Genomic DNA, 19,380 nt, shown 5'->3' with positions numbered 1-19,380 from the left:
TGAATGCTAATATAGCTTTGTATCTGCTGAATGTGTAAAAATTAAATTGGCAGGTGTTTGCTGTGTATTTATTTATTTTAACCATTTACTGAAGGTGTGGATAAAGGATGTTGATGTTATTTTTTCCACCACTGATAACATCTAACCAGACATTCAACCAACCAACCAACAGCCCACTATCTTTAACTGGTTGGTCATACTCTAACTAAACAAGGAATATATATATATATATATATATATATATATACACACATATATCGCCACAATAACTGTCATCAAGGTAAATGTTGATAATGCTTATTGATTTAAATGTAAGGTCACCCCAGGCATTTTTTTCTTGTCCACAGGAAACACTTCACTATAAACTGCAATACAATACAACACCACAGGCTACAACCTCAAACAATGCCACAGAGTGGACTGAGCACCACAGGGATGCTCGGCTCGTGTATACAAGTTTTGATGAACGTGCTTGTTTTATATTCAGTGTGTGTGGTTTGTGTCGGTGCAGATAGGTTGGCAGCAGGATGGCAGAGTGAGTAAGCAGACCTTTAACCAGAGGATGTGGGTTCACCTTTGTGCATGAAATCATCATTCTATTAAGTGAATAACAAGAGGAAGTTACTTTTCTAGAGAAATTATACCTCATGTAATGCTTGTACATGAGTTTTTTTTCCAGGGAAGCACAGATAAAATATTTCTATGTACATACATAGGCATTTAAATGCCAAAGTACTTTGACTTTGACAGGAAGCTCCTGAAAGCAACTGGCACACTCACAGTGTGCCGTAGCTCAGAGAGAGCAGCTCTGCAGGAAAAGCAGAAGTGGGAGCCAGCAGAGGGGAATGTTTCCACTCTGTGCTGAACAATAGTTGGCTGCAGGAACAGCACTGGAAAGAATCAGCCTTTTTTTTTTTTTCCTTTTTCGTCTTCCCTGTCCTTCTACAGTTGTGCAGGAACATTAAAGCCAAGTCAAGTTACAGTAATACACATGCTTTCGGATCAAATGACGACACAGCTTAAGCTGCACGGTGCAGGATTTTTATATGAAAGATGCACTTGTCTTTGGGCTGCAGCAGAGAGGAGCAGATTCTGTAAATTAACTTTGTCTAAGTTATTATTCAGGTGACAGAAAGCATCACTGGTGGGACCAAAGAAAGCATCCCATGCAGTTATTTAAACATGCAGTACACATTATACTCACCCACTGGTACATTTCTCACCCTGCTCCCCCGCCATTCTGAAGCTCTCTTTTTTTCTCTTCCAGGTTGCACGTTGAACAGACAGGATGTTCGACTGACGCTGCACTATGAGAAGGGCTTCACTGTGACGAGGGAGCCGGCAGATCCAGCCGGGGGTGCTGTGCTGTTCAGATACCCCTACGAGAAGCTCAAAATGTCCGCCGATGACGGAATACGCAACCTCTACCTTGACTTTGGGGGTCCAGAGGGAGAAATGGTAAGTTAAGACAATGGGAAAAATAAGATTTACTGTAATATTTGATATGATGTCATGACTTTTCACCATTTTATACTCCTGCTGGAGAGCAGGTGGATTACTTCATCATGTGACACATCATTGTAACTTTTATCGAACATTTTTAATTAGTTCTTTAGTCTAAAATAATATAGATTTTTTTTAAGTGATTTGGAAACGTATAAATTATTCTGATAACACAGGTTTGTAGAAAAAAATACTTCAAGTGAAACTTTGTTCAGTCTGTGTGTTGCTTTAAGCTCGCTCATTGTAATGTGAGATTTTTCTGGGGGGGCCAGAGTGTCTTTTTTGATAATACCATTTGGGGGCACTAAAGTCACCATTTTGAAATGTTGAAGGGGAACTCCAACTATGTGACACATGGATCCACAGAGATGTGCATGTAAATACAGCTATGTGACTTTTGGGTGACGGCCAGAGATGGTATGTAATACCTAGATTTACACAGTCTCTGGCTGTCAGAAAGAATGAAACTCATATATGAAGACATCTGTCGGAGACTTTCCGCAGTCGAAGTGATGTGACATTGCCTTGTATTTTATGAACCATGAACCAGTCTGTTCATGTTTTTTATATAAACATTTGTAATCAACAACACTACCCAAAAAAGAAAACCAACAACAATATCAATATCACCATTAGTGTGCACAACAATCCCAGTCTTCATTTCTGTACCTTGTAAAAAGTTACTTCTTTGTACGTCTTTTTAAACTGTCAGTATGGCGGCAACGATAACAAAGAAAGGGGATTGTCCTGCAACAAGTGTGGTTTCTTGTTTTAGCCTAGCTGATGTGCCAAAAATGCATTTTGCTCTCTGCTGCTGCTATGTGATTTTGTTAAGGACTTGCCCCGACCAGCCAGTTAGGAGGAGTGGGGAATCAAAAGTCAACGAATGCATGAAACAGTCAATAACATGGGTTTTTAACAATTGTGAGTCACTGCAACCACAAGAGGACCTGGAACATACAATCATAAATGTGCACACAAAATATGGGGCAGATTGGTTCAGTAGTTTATGAAATTAACTGTGGACAGACAGATACACACAAAGTGACTGTACACATAATTTAGGAACTCAAATTAAGTGTTTACTGTAGTAATGTGATCTGCATAATATAGTGTTAATAATCTGCATTTCAGTAGATGCAAGGAGGTTGTAGAAATCAGAGTTTGACCCTTTTTTTACATTCTAATATCCCTCTTTTCCTGTTCCATCTACTCTGCTGTTTCTTTCCTTCCTTACTTCCTCCCTCTATCCTCCAGGTATTTGACCTCCACTCTGGTCCAAAGCCAGTGGTGTTTGTCCTCCACTCCTTCCTGTCAGCCAAGCTCACTCGTATGGGCCTCCTGACGTGAAACAACCAACAGCAGCAGTGTGGACCAGAGGACGTGCCCAGGCACAGCGAGGAGGGGGGAGACGCTCCCAAAATGCTGATACCGGGGGTTGATTCTTTATTTTAATTTTTTTTTCCAATTCCTCCATTCACAGCTGAAGCTGCAGGGAAGATTTAACCCACGAGTTGTATTGTCAATTGTCTAGAAATCGTGCCTTCTCTTCCAAACTTTTCCTTGCAGTTATTTGGATTGCGAGGTCAGGTAAAAGGAAGTGGCACTTTGCTTGAAGTCATGAGGTGTGAGGAGACAGTCACAACGTGCAAAAAATAGCTATTAACAATCTCATAACATTCCATGTGATAATGTATTAAATTTAATTATCTGATATGTTAAAAAAATAAAAAAGTTAAGATGCTGTGATGTGCTTATGAGATTCCATTACCAGTGCACTTCAAGCAAAGTGTTGCTAAAATATATTATGGAAAGGAAGGATTTTTAGACAACTAATACACAGCCAAGCACAGACTGGTAAACGCTCCCTGTTTTTACTCTATGCCTATCATTCCGTGACAGCCTTCCAATGTACTTTGGGCTCTTTTTAATGTATTTGTGTCTGTGTAGACGTGTGAGTGAATTACGCTGTTTTAGAGTCAGAGTGCAGTTAACTAAACAGAGATTATGTGAATGAAGAAAGGTCTGTGTGTGTGTGTGTGTGTGTGTGTGTCTATACTACACGCTTCTGTTGGCTTGATAGTGTGCCTGCTGTCTGACAGACCCACCTTTTAGCACATTATCCCAAACTACTGTTGTAATCAGGATTGCCAACTGTGCCTTTTTACATGTAGTCAGAGACACTCTTTGTAATGTTTCCTTTTTTTTAATTTCACACAATAAGAGAATTTCAAGCTTTCAACATGTGCAAGCAATAGTATTACTCTTATAGTGTAAACCATGTTACTTTGTTTTTATGGCGTTTGTTTTTTTAAGTGTATACTCAATGATAGCATGACTTCCTGACATTGACCTCTGTATCAGACGATGATATACGACATGTGTTACCTCCCCTTCTTTACCTACACTACCACGTTGTCTCCGTCTCACTGTCGCCATCATCTCATTCCACTTTCCTTGAGATTACTGGTCTCTTGTTACCATTCCTACAGCAGCGTTTCTCTGGCTAAGGACTGTTTCACAGGCTCATGTCAAGGTGGGCCACCACATGACAGAAGTACCATTGTATTTTCGTAATCCGAACTACAGTGGTCAAACACGTCACACCTCCTCTGAACCCCTGCAGAAGGGAAGTTACTGTACACTTTATGTCCTTTAGCTTATTGTGGTCCTTTCCTTCCGTTTTTGTCTCAAGTTTAAGAAAATGATCTTAACTCCAGGTCCACGACTGGCTTTCTTTTTGGAGCTCTCAGTTACATATAATGGTCTCACTTGTCATATAGATGACTCAGCTGTAATTACGTGACCGAAGCCTAGAACTTAAAGGTTGTGCGTATGGCATGCAGATCACTAATATAGCAGCAAACCACTATTTACTATGTAAAGATATAGTGGAGTAAAGACATTGTGAGCAGAGAACAAAGTTATGCTCCCTCTGTGTGTGGTGTTATCTGAGCTTCTCTGTGGTTTGTTGTGGTAAGCTGGCCCGTGCATGTTAGTGCATGTGTGTGTCCCACTGCATAGCTCATCGCCATCACTTTGCACTGCGTTCATAGGGCGGTTACTGCTGATATCGGGAGTTAGTTAGCGGCCACCTCCCAGTTCCCCCTGGTTAACACTGTTGTTGCTCTGTCAGCACTGTTGCTGTTATTTAGCACTGTTTACAGAGTTAGCATCATTAGCTGCTAGCCACTGGCTCAGCCACCTCCATTTTGGGAACCATGTCCAGACAGCTCATACGCTCTGAATTTAGCATGGAGTCCCTTTAACTCACGTTGTAGTAGATTGGGGGCGATGGTCTGCTATCAGACGTGAATGACTCCTTGACCTTTCTCCAGCTGTCCACTAACATTGATGAGATTTTGCCCATTTCCTATTCAATGCTTTTGGTCTGGAGTAGTTTTTATCAAACGTCTGAGATTATTATTATTATTTACACTAACAACAGAGCCAACTGAGGTCAAGTGTGAGGTCACTTGACGACAACTGAGCAAACTCCATCCACTGATGAAGACAGTGAGGTGCAGTTAAAAGCTCTGGAAAAAAGTTAGTAAATGGACCTAGAGTTAAGGTTATTTGTTAAACTACCGTTTCCAAGCTCAAGAATAAACGTTTACGCTCTTATGAAACTTTATTTTTAAAGTTTCCGCCAATAGTAAATACCACCAAAACAGACATTTATTTATCTATTTTACGTACCACTTTTGGTACAGTACCCCTATATTAGTTCATTTTTTAAATTGTTACTAAAATTGAGGTGGGTTGAAGTTATCTAACTAAACTCAATACAATCTTCTCTTCAGTTCTTCTGTTCAGTCCGGTGCCTGTGTTATGGAGACAGATTTATCTCAGTATTATTTGTGTGAGATGATCGACAGTCTGTGTGTAAATCTGTAGATCTGTAAATATCAAACAATTTTCACAAATACAAAAAAACCCTAATCCTTTTTGTAAACTTGCAAAAATACTTTGCATATATAAAACAGAATGGAAAATACACAAACAAATTCCAAAACTTTAAGAAAAAGACTGAGTGTGCATAATATGCGTAGACTTGAGATTCACAAGTAAAAGCTGGTTTGAAAGCTGTAGATTTCAGGAATATATTTACAAATGCTTTTCATTTATTTGTAACCTAAATGTATTTGTGTATTTGCAGATCCATTTTATATTAACAACACAGATTTTTGAGTTTACAAATCTTTTTTTGTATTTTATATGTATGAATTACACATTAACACAGATTGTTGATCTGAACTGAACACAAATAATACCGAGGCAAATCTATTTCCATATTGTGTTGAGACCTTATCGTTTATAAATTCAGCATGACTGTAATTAACATTTTCATAACTCTCTGCTGGATCATGGTACAAGTTGCTAAAGCAGCCCTTCCCTTCAGTAGAGCCTCTGTGTTCTTTTGGGTTTCAAACAATGTCCCATTGTGTCCACTGACCGTGCAACATAGGAGAACAAGATATCCCCTCTGTCCTCGGATAAGGAACACAGTCACCACTCTGAATGACCTTTATTCTATTTTGGACGCTGATGTCCTTGTGATAGTTTAAACAACTTTTTGGGGGGCTTTTTTATGTAAGCTAACTAGTTGTTGTAGCTTATAGTTCTTTTTCAAGCTGTAGTCAGTAGGCGAGGCAGACTTTGCTTCCCCTAAACTATTATCTGCATGTGGGAGGTTCGAGTTATTAACCACACTTTTAATTTTATGTCAATCGTGTTCCTCTAACTCACTGCACAGATCTGATTGTCTTAAGTTGGTCAACCTTCAACGAGCTACAGGCCGTCCCTCTTCGAGCTTGATGCACTAACCTAACAAACCCCTTTAAATCTGTGAATGTACACCTCCCCTCCTCTTCCAGGTGATTATTTTTCATCCTTTTTCTCTATATGTTCTGAAATCGTGGCTATCCTGTCTATGCAAAGCAATGCTTCAAAGAAGGGGTTTTTGAAACCAAAGGTAATATCTGTGGCAGCTTGCGTCCAACACAATCATTGAACTGAAAAGTCACAACAGGATAAAGTGCTGCTGCAACAACCTGTCATATGCAAAGTATTTTAGACTTCCTTCCAAGATACAGTATACAATGTACGATAGCAATGTAATAATCTCAAATGTAAATACCTACCAATAAAACCGTTACAAATTACATAGATTGATGTGTGGTTTGTTGTGGAGATTTACATGTAGGCTGTAATAAAGACAATATTCTAATTTCATTTTATGTTCTGACTGTTTTTCTCGGTGTTTATGTCCACACGTGTTTCAATGTATATATTTCCTGTCTTATTGTGAGCATGTGTCTTTTTCAATTATGGGAGTACGACTGCTATGGCACCAAAATGGCCGCTAGGTGGAGCCAGCAGCAGCTTCCTTTGTTACGTTGTTGGATTTATCACCACACAATTCTCTATCATTGAGCAACAGGGTTATTACTATCATTAGAAAATCCATTTTAAAGTTGTTTAGTATAACAAGGGTTTCTGTATATGACTTATTACGTTCAGATGATCATTTGATATTTTTTATAAAGTTTAATAATACTCTTTAACAAAAGGTTATCACCAAATCTGCAAAGCAATTCCAAATCCTTTACGTCTTATGATACAAAGTAACGTTGCAGTTTTCTCGGATTTCTCTTCCTCTGGTGATGTTAATTTGATGGATCAAAAATCTGTTAACAAAATGATGAGCATAGTTTTTACACAAAAACTCGGAGGGACTTGAACTCATGCTCTGTATTAAGTAATATAGAGGTCCCTTTAAAGGAAAATGTCCTTTTTATTTAATCTACCATGCCATGTTGCTCCTTAAGCCAAAGAAACCTACTTTAAAACTGTCAGCATTATACCCTGTTAATTATTTTCTTCACATAAGATTTAAATTTGAAGTAGACACTTTGTTCCTCAGAAGATAAAACCATTTACCTTTTTTTTAAATGTCCATATGTAAATTTGTTTAGGTCTGGTCATAAAAAAGGATAATAAACCGTCATTTAGTTATATTGAAATAGTTTATTTTATAGACAACGTGGATGCAAACATTTCATAACTGTTAATCTTGGGATTATTTTGGGTAAATATTGTATTCATAATTGTAAGTGGAAAGGGTGTGCTCCCTCTTTCACTGTGGTTACAAATTACTTTGCCCATTAACGTTATTTCAAATCGCTAAAATATAATTGAAATAGTACAAATTGAATAGTAAAGCTAAAAGTTGTATTAATGTGTAATTAATGTCTCTTACCCTGCCTTTTGTGCTCCTTATTTGTTTACCTGATTGTCTCTCCTTTTTATTTTTGTTGCATTTTCGTTAAAATTCATTTTTCTCTTTTAATTTTCAAAATAATACCTCTTTTACCTCTATTGTTAATTTCTGTATTTGTGTTGTAGCACAATGTACCTTCGTACATATATTCCCAGACTTATTTCGTATAATTTTGTGTTTAAGAAAACGGAAAAAATCAATAAAAACAAAATTAAATTTAATAGTGATAATCTTATGGATAAAATATTGTTTAAGTTGTTCAATGTGTATATTCTGTCATTTTTGCAGACATAAGCTTGTAATAATTATATTTTTAAAGTGTCAGCCGGAAGTTGTCTTTGTGTCAGCTAGCTTGTAGTTGGTAGTCGCAGCGTTGTTGCTGTGGTTTGTTGAGTCGAGGCAGAGCTGTCATATCAGCTAGCTAGCTAACGCATTAGCTACTGTTTTGTCATGTCAAGAACAACCTACCCCCTCGCAACACAGGGCTGCTAACGACTTCATTTTTTAACATATCCACCTTCTGGTAGGGTCAGAGGATAGAAATCTGGGAGGAGAGCGCAAGACTGAGATGAAATGACAACGTCAACATTACAGGTAGGCTAATAGTTGCTAGCTACCGTTAGCTTGCTACAACTGCATATAACTCGGCTTAGCTCATACAGCTGCTTGAATGCAAGCTAACGTGCTAGCAGAACAGCTGACGCTAAAGCCTGCTAATGTTGTGAGCAAGCCAGTTTAGGTAACTGAGCCTGCAAACAGTCTATCAGTACATTGTCTTGGATATAAGATTAGCCTTAGCAAGAGCTAAGGTTACTGCACTAGCTAACTACTTGCTGTATAACAATAATATTAACTAATACTGATGTAGGTTGTGCATTTGTGGATTGCTCACTAACGTTAAAGCTCTGCTGGATGATGTTTATAACGTTAGCAACCGTTCTCTCAGCGTTAGCCGGGCTATAGCCCCTCCTCACTGACAGCTATAAAGAAAGAAAAAAACATTATAACGTAACGGAACATTTTATTTTTTGTGCTTTAATTGCCCTGAGAAGTAACCAGTGGATTTTGTTGTATATCACAGAAACTATCAGGATCCCTTTGTCTAACATGTTATGCTAGTTGTTTAACTTTGGCTTTGTTTTGGTTGAAGCTCCAGTGTTGACATGTGCAGGCTGATGTGAGGATGACTAATGTGCACATTCCCTGCCTTTATTGTGTCTCCACCCCCAGTTCATCTATGCCTACATCTGCCCTCTGACTGTGTCTCTCTGCATCTGTTGTAGAAAGCGATTGATCTTGTGACCAAAGCCACAGAGGAAGACAAGGCAAAGAATTATGAGGAGGCCTTGCGACTGTACCAGCATGCTGTGGAGTATTTCCTACATGCCATCAAATGTGAGTGCTGCAGCCTGATAGGTAGTTGAAATTAGTTTAACATTAGTGGGTTTTTCTCACATTGTTGTTTGGAACTCTGTCTTTCTCATAGATGAGGCCCACAGCGACAAGGCGAAGGAGAGTATACGAGCGAAGTGTATGCAGTACCTGGACAGAGCGGAGAAACTCAAAGACTATCTGAAAAATAAAGACAAACAGGGCAAGAAGCCTGTCAAGGAGGCACAGAGCAATGACAAGTATGCTGTCTGTCTTCTGCGCTCTCAAAACATATGTTCAATTCTGTGGGCTTTACTGTGTTTGTGTCAACCTCTGTGTTTGTGTCTGGTGTAGGAGTGATAGTGACAGTGAGGGTGAAAACCCAGAGAAGAAGAAACTACAGGAGCAACTTATGGGTGAGTTCATGTGCATGGGGCAAAATAGTTAGATAGTTAATAGATAATTTTGTATAGCTCAATAACACCACACTCTGATCAAATGTTACCTTGCATAATTCTTATTTTTATCAGTAGTAGTCTTAGGTTTAGTGGAGTTATATGGTCTTTTTTTGTGTAATGGCTACAGGTGCACAATCACCTTTGGAGTGTTTCTGCCATCTGTATTGTCAGTCTTCATCATGCTCTGCCTGTGTTTCCAGGTGCCATCGTAATGGAGAAGCCCAATGTCAGGTGGAATGACGTGGCTGGACTGGAGGGAGCAAAGGAAGCTCTTAAGGAGGCTGTCATCCTGCCCATCAAATTTCCTCACCTCTTTACAGGTACAGTAGGATATTCCCACTCCAATTCTGTTTACACCCATTAATTATCATACACTGAAATCAAATATGCTGATCAAAAATTTAAATGCAGCACTTAACCACAGGTCTTTTTTAAAAAAAAAAGATCTAAGACATTTTAATGCACTCAAGAGATTCTCAAATTTTGGTGGCAGATTTGTTAAAATCTGTGTACTTCTCCTTTTCCAAGATAAGCCTCAGAACTGTAGATCACATGTAGCCACACCAGCTCAGGACCTCCACATCCAGTATCTTTACCTGTAAATTGTCTGAGACCAGCCAAGTGACAGCTGCTGCAACAAATGGTTTGCACAATCAGAAGATTTAATGCACAAACTGTCAGAAACTGTCTCACAGATGCTCATCTGCATGCTTGTTGTTCTCACTAGGGTCTTGACCCGACCACTTTATTATTGTAACCCGCTTGTGCAGTTGTGAGGCCAGTCAGATGTACTGCCAAATTCAAGGGAACAACACTTGAGACGTTTTATAGTAGCGAAATGAGCATTCAGCTCAAAGGCAACAGCTCTGGTGGACATTCCTGCAGTCAACATGGCAATGGCATGCACCCTCAAGACTTTTGATTTCTGTGGCATTGTGTTTTGTGATCAAACTGCACATTTTAGAGTGATCTTTTATCTTTTACCATCCCAAGGCACACCTGTGCAGTAATGATGCTTTTTAATCTGCATCTTGATATGTCACACCTGTCAGGTGGATGGATTATGGATGGATGGAAAATAGAAGTGCTTACTGACATGATTTTAACAAATTGGCGACCAAAATGTGAGAGAACTGTATCTGATTTGTAAGTTGATGAAAAAAGTCTTGGATCTGTAACCCAAACCTGTGAAAATGGGAGCAAAAAGAGAAGTGCTGCATTTAAATTTTTGTTCAGTGTAGTTTGAAATATTTTTCCTTAGTAAATTTTTTAGATGTGCTTGGAGCTAAAAATATACATTATGCATTGTTGTATAATAATGTGATGATGATGGGTGTGCACAGAGCTAAAACGATTGATCAAGAGATTAGTTGGCAACAATTTTGGTATTCAGTTAATCATTTATGAAGCCAAAACTGCCCAAACTCTCTCAGATTCTCGCCCCTGGTCTGTCATAACAGTCTGAATTGATCAGAGGATGACGTGTCTAACATTACTTCTGGTCTTTGCGTTCTCAGGCAAGCGGACTCCATGGAGAGGCATCCTGCTGTTTGGTCCTCCGGGAACAGGGAAGTCGTACCTGGCTAAGGCCGTGGCCACCGAGGCCAATAACTCCACCTTCTTCTCTGTCTCCTCCTCAGACCTCATGTCCAAGTGGCTGGGAGAGAGTGAGAAGTACGTCTGTTCCTCAGGGGTGGTTGCTGTCTGAAGTTGTACTCTACACAGGGAAAGACACATTTGTTGTAGTACAGAAATATAGCAGAATGTGTTTTTAACTTCTTTTCGATGTTGATTTTATCAGGTGTTTTCAGCCTAATTAGAGTGAAAATCTGACTCTTCATCCTGTCAACAATGCGTGAACAATCTAAATGTTAAGGGTAACTTGGGTATTTTTCAGCCTGGATCCTATTTTCCCATGTTTTTGTGTCTAAGTGACAAAGGGGATCAGTTCTTGAAATTGGTCTATTATTGAGCGAGACCATGGCAGCTGTCAGCTGTTAAACAGGGTGCAGTGTAACCACTCAGGGCATTTGTGCACTGTCAATTTACGTCCACTAAAAGTGCTTGTTGTTGTTACTGACATGCTCAGATTATTATTCAGAATATCTGACACCACTATGGGAAGAATACCCATAAAGTTAGACCTTTATGTTTAACCAGAAACAGCCTCAAAATTGCTATCCCCAAACTCACCAGACTCCATTTAAATACAACACAGTGTCTTTCCTGTGTATACTGCACTGTATAGAGATAAATGACAATATCCTCTCTCTTATCTCATCTCTTACATTATATCAGAGGCTAGAGGGCCTATCAGATTTTTGAAACTGTTTAAACACATTGCCTTGACAGAATATAGGATGCTTACAACTCGGAGTAAATCCATTTCAACCCAGACTGGCAGTTCTCTCTGTTTTTGTCAGGGACACTCTTCACCTCTGCTGCTTGCATTCACTAATTCCTTCAGTATTGCTGTCCGAGTGTCTCTCTCAGTCTCACTTCCTCCATCTCTCCCTGTGTCTCCCAGGCTGGTGAAGAACTTATTTGACCTGGCTCGCCAGCACAAACCTTCTATCATCTTCATCGATGAGGTGGACTCACTGTGTGGCTCCAGGAACGAGAATGAGAGCGAGGCCGCGCGCCGTATCAAGACAGAGTTCTTGGTCCAGATGCAGGGTGAGCCGAATGAGATGAGGATAAAGATCAATAGGAAACTACAGACATCTTAAAAATGCAAATACATAACCCGGCATGGACACAGAGAAGCAGAAAGTGCTCATATTGAGCTGACTGAAGATCTCTGATTTTGTAGGTGTGGGAAACAACAACGATGGTATCTTGGTGCTGGGAGCCACCAACATCCCCTGGGTGCTAGACGCTGCCATCCGCAGAAGGTCAGAGGGCACTACAATACTCCTGGGTTGAATGTGTGTTTGTCTCGTCCTGACTGTGTCTTATTATTATTCAAATGACCAATTATTTGACCTAAATTCATCCCTGTGAGTCAGAGGAGACATTTCACTGTTGCTGTACATTATGTATAAAGGTTATGACTTAAGGCAACTGGAGCATGGTCGTTATCTCTGAGATGAATAGAAGTTATTGTAGTGGTGTATAGTTAAATTTCAGTCTTCACATCTTAGCAGCACGTTGTCCATTTCCATCATTTTCCTTTTAAATTCCCAAAAGACCTAAAGTCACTGATAAGTTGCGTTGGAAGGCGGTTTTCAGCTGTCTTTGCGTGACAACTGAAATACACTACCATTAAGGTAGTGTATTTCAGTTGTCACGCAAAGACAGCAACAAAGTCAGTGTCAGAGGACCAGACAGTTATTGTCATATGAGCCACCAGAGTCAATGAGAAAGAAGGAGGCTGCACTTGACAAGTCTAAGAGTAATTTATTCAAACGGCATATAAATCATTTATATTTAGAGACTTTAAAATTATTGAAATATGTTATTTTGTATTTATTTTATTTAGTTAATTTATTTTGGTCACTTTCCAACTTATAAAACACAAATGTACTGATAGATAGACAATGAATAAACATGAAGTTAATGCCTTTTTTAGCATTATAAAACAAAACAAAACAGGTGTAGGCTGAAGCCTTAGTTTATTACACCTACCCTTCTAACATTCATTATTTTTATCAATTATACAGAGCAATAAGAAACTGATGGAACTATGTATATATACAGTATATAGGCCTATTGTCTGCCCAGTTATCCAAACACAATTTATGTATACTTTGGTGTTCATAGTTCAGTTTTATATTTGTTAATTATCTTGGTAAATAACAGCAGGGTGCCTGTAGGTCCTTTTAAAAGTCTTAAAATGCCTAAATTTAATGATACTGAGGAAAGAAATAGGGAGTGCTGCACTGGGTTGAGCTGTTTAGTTAGTTATAAAAAAAAGCAGGTGCTCTTCTAGGATAGGGCAATAGTCTCATAAAGATAAAGACTGGCATGGATAAACCAGCACGTTTTAACATACATATCTGCAGTGCTTGAATAAGAAAGATGATTTGTTTAAAAGTCAGTCTTAGCTTTGGTTAAAATAATACAGAAAAGGTCTTGAAAGGCATTAAATTTAAGTGTCTGAAACCTGTAGACACCCCGTAATAGTAAAAGTAAGTAGATGGTGGCATTGTCAGTTGATTGAGTCAGATGAAATGCAAGGTGCATGAAATAAGCCAAATGTGAATACATCTGTAGATTCACTAAACCCATTCAGAAAGCGAGATAACCCCCTGACACTATGGCTTTATGCACATCAGGGGTAATCCAAAATATGACAGTTGTATTATTTTTATCAATGTTGCTGCTTCACTTAACACAATTGTAAAATACTGTCCTGTGTTTTTATATTCTGTCCTTTTTTATAGTGTCAGTTTCAGCTCCAGGCAGCTTTCAGAAGCTCTTGAGAGTCTTAGATGTGAGCGATACCTGCGAGCATTTCTGTCCTCTATGACTTGAACAGCTGGTGATTGTGCGATTGAATGGCTCTTGTCCTCTTTTGTGTGTCAGATTTGAAAAGCGTATCTACATCCCTCTGCCGGAGGAGCCAGCTCGGGCCCAGATGTTTCGTCTTCATCTGGGCAACACACCGCACAGCCTGAGCGAGGCCGACCTGCGGCAGCTCGCCCACAAAACAGACGGTTACTCTGGCGCTGACATCAGCATTATTGTCCGGGACGCTCTCATGCAGCCTGTTAGGAAGGTCCAGTCTGCCACCCACTTCAAAAAGGTGACGTGAATAGAAATCCATAGAAACATGTTAAATCTTCAAAGCTCAGTCAAATATTTGGTATGGTTAATAATTCTTTCATTACTATTCAACGTTTTTTCTTATCCTCACTCCTGCAGGTTCGCGGCCCATCCCGAAGCAACAACCAGGTGATGGTGGACGACCTCTTGACTCCTTGTTCCCCTGGCGACCCTGCAGCCATAGAGATGACCTGGATGGATGTACCTAGTGATAAGCTACTGGAGCCCATAGTCTGCATGGTGAGATACACATATATTAATGACAACACAGAAATGATCAGTGCTGGAGCTCGTCGTTTCAGATCTCCATAGTAACAACTACACAAGATCTAAAACTGAACAGGTGCTTCAACATTTTTGAATGGACACCCCGTCAATATTCCTACCTTACCTCAGAAAAAATAACATAATGTATATGTGCAAGTTAATTCATTGTCACAAAACAATTGTCACATATACACCCACACTAATTAAAACTGTAAGTAAACACACAACAAGAAGAGAATAAGGAGCAACAGAAGCACACATTGTATCTGTGTGCTGTGCTTTATGTAGGCTAGATTAAGTATGGGAAACAAAGGGATTTCATTTGTGTTCTTATGACTGTAGATGGATTGTAAGGAATAAATCCAAATGATACACAGCACTGTGTAACTGCTGAAAGCAACGTTGTTTCTGCTGCCGAAGTTACAGTAAATTACAGATGATTAATCTTTTGGAACTGAATTGTTGTAAGGAAACAAATTAATGCTTCAAAAGGTCTGTTTGACAGAAATGGCATGTCTATATTTTATTTATATGATAGAACTTGATTTGTAAATATTTGAAGTCTAAAGAAATGCTACAGCATTTTCAGAAAGTCACAAGTTTTTCACCAGAGCTGCAGTGATGGAATAAGAGTGGAAAGGCTGCAGCTATAATCAACCAGTCCTGTGTGGAATAAAATGTATTAGTCACAGTTAAAGGGTAGCTTCGATAATTTTCACCCTGGATCCTATTTTTTCATGTTTGTGTGTCCATGTGACAAATGGGAACAACAGTTGAAATTGGTCCAGCATTGAGTGAGATCGCTGCAGTCAGCAGCAGCTCAACCATCTGCCATTTAAACTCACAGGCATTTGTGCACCATCCATTTACGTCCACAAAGAGTGCTTGTTTTACCCACCAACAGGCTCAGATTATTATTTTAAGTATCTGACAACCTATATAAAGGATCCTTACAAAGGTGGACCTCTTGTGAAAGAGTAAGATCCTTTTTGTTTAACCAGAAACATCCCTAAAATCACCATTGCCAAACCCACCAGACTTCATTTAAATAAACAGTAATTTTAGCGTGTATAGAAACAGCACATTTTTACAGCTAAGTGGGTGAATTAAGGGGTTATTTCAAACAAACCAGAGTGGGTGATTGTTGGAACAGTGGAAAGTTTGACCGAGAGGGCGTTTGTGAATTTTATTTTGCTTCTGTCAACTTTGAATGAAGTGCGTTTTACGAGGGTAAAATTACTGTTTATGTAAATGGAGTCTGGTGGGTTTGACGATCTTTAACAACCTCTGTTGGTGTCCTTTCCATTGTCAGACACTTACAAAACCAGTCAAAGACTGTCAGTGGCAAAATTGAGGATTATATTGCTTAGTAATGGACCAATTTAAAATATTGTTGTTCCCATTAGTCACTTAGACACAAAGACATGGGAAAATAGGGTCCAGGTTGAAATTATGAATGAGTTTACCCTTTAATATGCCAGTTTATTTTCAGTTACATTATTAAGCAGCTTGTTATTAGAAACGCAGTAACCTGTCTATGAGTCTAGTGGAGAATTGAGTCTAAAAACAATGTCAACCAGAAGTGACATGTATCTCCTGTCCTGTTGCAGTCGGACATGCTGCGCTCTCTGTCCACCACCCGTCCCACAGTCAACACTGAAGATCTCCTGAAGGTTAAGAAGTTCACAGAGGACTTTGGGATGGAGGGCTGAGAGACAGAGCCCTGCCCCACCTCTCCCCGGTCCACGAGAAGGGTCAAACTGTTCCCACCAACACTCATCACCCCCCCCCATGCCCCAACTGCTGTACCATCCTGTAGGCTTTCATCTCTCAGCTGAGCGCTTGGTTCACTGCCTCTCATGGATTTGAAAGAAGAGACTGGTCTGTTCGAACAAAAAAATGAAAGGGGTGGGAAATCTTGTATTTCTTACCTCTAATCATCCAGGCCAGAATTTTTGAATCCTTGGAGGAAGTTGACTAAATGCTATAGTAGAAAATCTTGATGTGATTTGGTAGTTGGACAATAGAACCCATGTCTTACCCTCATTTCAGATGTTCAGTTACAAAGCAACCGCTACAGTGTATTCACCACAAGAACTCTTCATCTAACCTGCATTTATGCGAGGAAAGCTGCATTTGAAGCCAAATGCATTGAGTTTGTCCCTCTCTGAGCCGATTCTCTCTGACTGAAGGACTGTACATTTTGTTGCCATCGTGCACTTTGCTTTGGATCGCAATGAAGGACAGTGACGCTTAAAGGAGAAACAAAAGAAAAAGATAGTACTCCTGCCAGGCATGCGAGTGTGTGAATGCATCTAAGTGTTTTTATGAAACTTGTGTCTTAATGTATTTGTCTATATGTTGGGAGCTCTGTTGTTTTTTTTTTTTTTTGATGAAGAGTTAATTGATCATCACTGCCTCAGTGTCCCTCTACAGCTCTGTGTGTGTCTGCATCAGGCCTGTGCCTCTGTGCCAGCAGAAGTCTGAGTGAGGCTTTCATGTTCCATATTTACATTACAAGAGATGTGCTTGATTGAGAGTCCCAACACCTCATTCACTCAGTCCAAAATCTTTTAAAAGTTTTTTTTTAATTCTGTGGTAATCTCACCACAAGGTTCATTTACTAGCTATTCTGGAGCTTTCAGACTGTCAGGTGAGCTTCCTCAACGGATGTTCACTTGTAGTATTGTTAAATTTAACAACTTCTCATTCACGTTGGCTTAAAATTTGAGGTTGAAATTTCATACTTGACCCTGGAAACAACATTTAGAAGCTGTTGTGGGGCTTTTGATTATCTCACATGATCTTCATCACCACAGCTTTTTAAGCCAACATTGATGAGAGGTCCAGGAAATGCTCAGAGGAGATTCTGGGCAAACTATCTGCTGATGAAGATCACGTGACACGATCGAAAGCTCAGACTGTTTTCTGAAATGCTACTTCCAACTTCAAGGATGAACTTTAAACCTCAACTCCAGTTGCTCTGTTTAAATCAACTCAAATTAGTTTTTGCACTGCATTTCCCAGAATACACTTGTCTGAATGTGCGGTCTGCCCTGGATTTTCTTTTATTGAAGTTTGTGTTGCAGTTTCTTTCTTTCTTTTTCCTCCCATGTAAGAGAATCAATCAAGCACATCTCTTTAAATCTGCATATTTTGATTTTGTCTTGTTTGCCCTGTCATAAATTGTCCTGCAGTGTTACAGAACACTATTTCCACAACTTGTTCGATCACATCTGACATGTAACTTGACTGACTATAATAGACGTACAGAACGTTTACACTTGAAGTATTTATTTTGTTGATGTTTCATGAAGGAGCTCCAGTGAAAATCTTGTTTTGTTTTTTTCTTTTGGGAGGCAAATGTACACACAAAGTTCAAATCTGAGGCAATCACCACCATATTGTTTCATTACTGTCTGTTCAGGGCTGGCTTTCCTTCTCCTGCTTAAATAGTATAGTGTCCTGTTGTCAGCTAACAGACAATAAGGAAAGCGAGCCCTGCTGGCTATCGAGAAGCAGGACCACACAGTTAGTTAGTTTTAAATAATCTTTTAAATCTGCTATTGGATGTTTGTTCTGTACCAACTCTCTGACCTCTCACTATCGCACCAGAACCACAGGCTTGTCTGCTAACTCAGTGATGGGACTTCTTGTGATAGCTCAGTGCTAGTATTGCTGTGTGTTTGTGGAGGTACATACTGGTTCAGTGGGAGGTCAGTTATTAACGTCCCTGTAAGGGGACCCAACCTGCCGCTGGCCATGTAACCATTACTACTAATTTAACCTGCATTAATAAAAACTGACATTTCAAATGAACAAAGGAATGGTTGCCGGTTTGACAGTTTTATTGTGTTTAATAGCTGATGGTATGAAGGGACAGTTCACCTGAAAAAACCTAAATACATGTTTCCTCTTACCTGTAGAGCTGTTTATCAGTCTGGATTGTTTTGGCGAGGGTTGCCGAGTGTTAGAGATATCGGCTGTAGAGATGTCTGCCTTTTCTCCTATCTAATGGAACTAAATGACACTCAGCATGTGGTGCTCAAAGCTCCACAAAAATACATTTAATAAACTCAACAGCAATGTCTCTTTACAGAAATCATGACTCAGTATTTAAGATATTCCACAGACCTTGTTGTGAACAGTTTCATGTGAAAACTAGTATTTTCTTTCTACTTATCTGCACACGCCATCTGTATCACTGTGAGGAGGAAGCCTGCATCTACCAACAGGTGAGAGGCTCGCACTTGTGACAGCATGAGATGTAGCATTTGCCCTTCTCACACAGAATTTGCACTATTAGGCCGCTGTGAAGTCTCTTCTTCATGCCAGCTTTGCATTTTTACACAAAACCAAACAACAGTAACATTATGTCACCCCAGTGTGTGATTTTAGACAGCATGCCCGCATCATGGAAGCAAAAGAGGTGTGTCTTGTAGCACAACAGCGCCAGCCTCTAGTGTAACGTAACACATATGCGTCAGCAGCACTTTATAAACAATAACAATGGCAATAACAGTCATTTACTCTCTGTGTTAAATATTGGCTGATCTTGTCCTCTGCTCGGAGGGCTCCCAGACCACATTGTTTCTCAATTTTTAGACATTTCTGGCCACTATTTGTCTTTTTTTTTAAATTTGCTGCTAACTGCTATCAGCTACTTTTTAAATGTCCTTCAATGGGTTGCACACATAATACGTTGCCAAAACATCATACCCGTGCCACCCA

The 19,380-nt window shown here is 39.5% G+C and overlaps 2 protein-coding genes across 2 annotated transcripts in view; both read left to right on the top strand.

The window, feature by feature from the left end:
* sntb2 (syntrophin, beta 2) overlaps positions 1 to 3,525 on the top strand; it is a 33,162-nt gene extending 29,637 nt beyond the window's left edge. The window contains exons 6-7 of the mRNA XM_033635543.2: positions 1,268 to 1,458; positions 2,761 to 3,525. Of these exons, the coding sequence (XP_033491434.1) occupies positions 1,268 to 1,458; positions 2,761 to 2,853 (284 nt within the window). The 3' untranslated portion in view covers positions 2,854 to 3,525. The remainder of the gene's footprint in view (positions 1 to 1,267; positions 1,459 to 2,760) is intronic.
* Positions 3,526 to 8,149: 4,624 nt separating this feature from the next.
* vps4a (vacuolar protein sorting 4 homolog A) lies at positions 8,150 to 18,472 on the top strand. The gene is made up of 11 exons (XM_033634981.2): positions 8,150 to 8,380; positions 9,070 to 9,181; positions 9,273 to 9,417; positions 9,512 to 9,573; positions 9,816 to 9,935; positions 11,133 to 11,289; positions 12,143 to 12,291; positions 12,428 to 12,509; positions 14,143 to 14,362; positions 14,482 to 14,622; positions 16,260 to 18,472. Exons 1-11 carry the CDS (start codon positions 8,360 to 8,362, stop codon positions 16,359 to 16,361), a joined length of 1,311 nt encoding a protein of 436 aa, XP_033490872.1. The 5' UTR covers positions 8,150 to 8,359; the 3' UTR covers positions 16,362 to 18,472.
* The last annotated feature ends 908 nt before the right edge of the window (positions 18,473 to 19,380 follow it).

The sequence above is a fragment of the Epinephelus lanceolatus genome, chromosome 5 (genome assembly GCF_041903045.1).
Source record: "Epinephelus lanceolatus isolate andai-2023 chromosome 5, ASM4190304v1, whole genome shotgun sequence".
Classification (NCBI taxonomy): domain Eukaryota; kingdom Metazoa; phylum Chordata; class Actinopteri; order Perciformes; family Serranidae; genus Epinephelus; species Epinephelus lanceolatus.
Note: the sequence above shows the minus strand (reverse complement) of the source record. Positions and strands in the feature narration are given on the sequence as shown.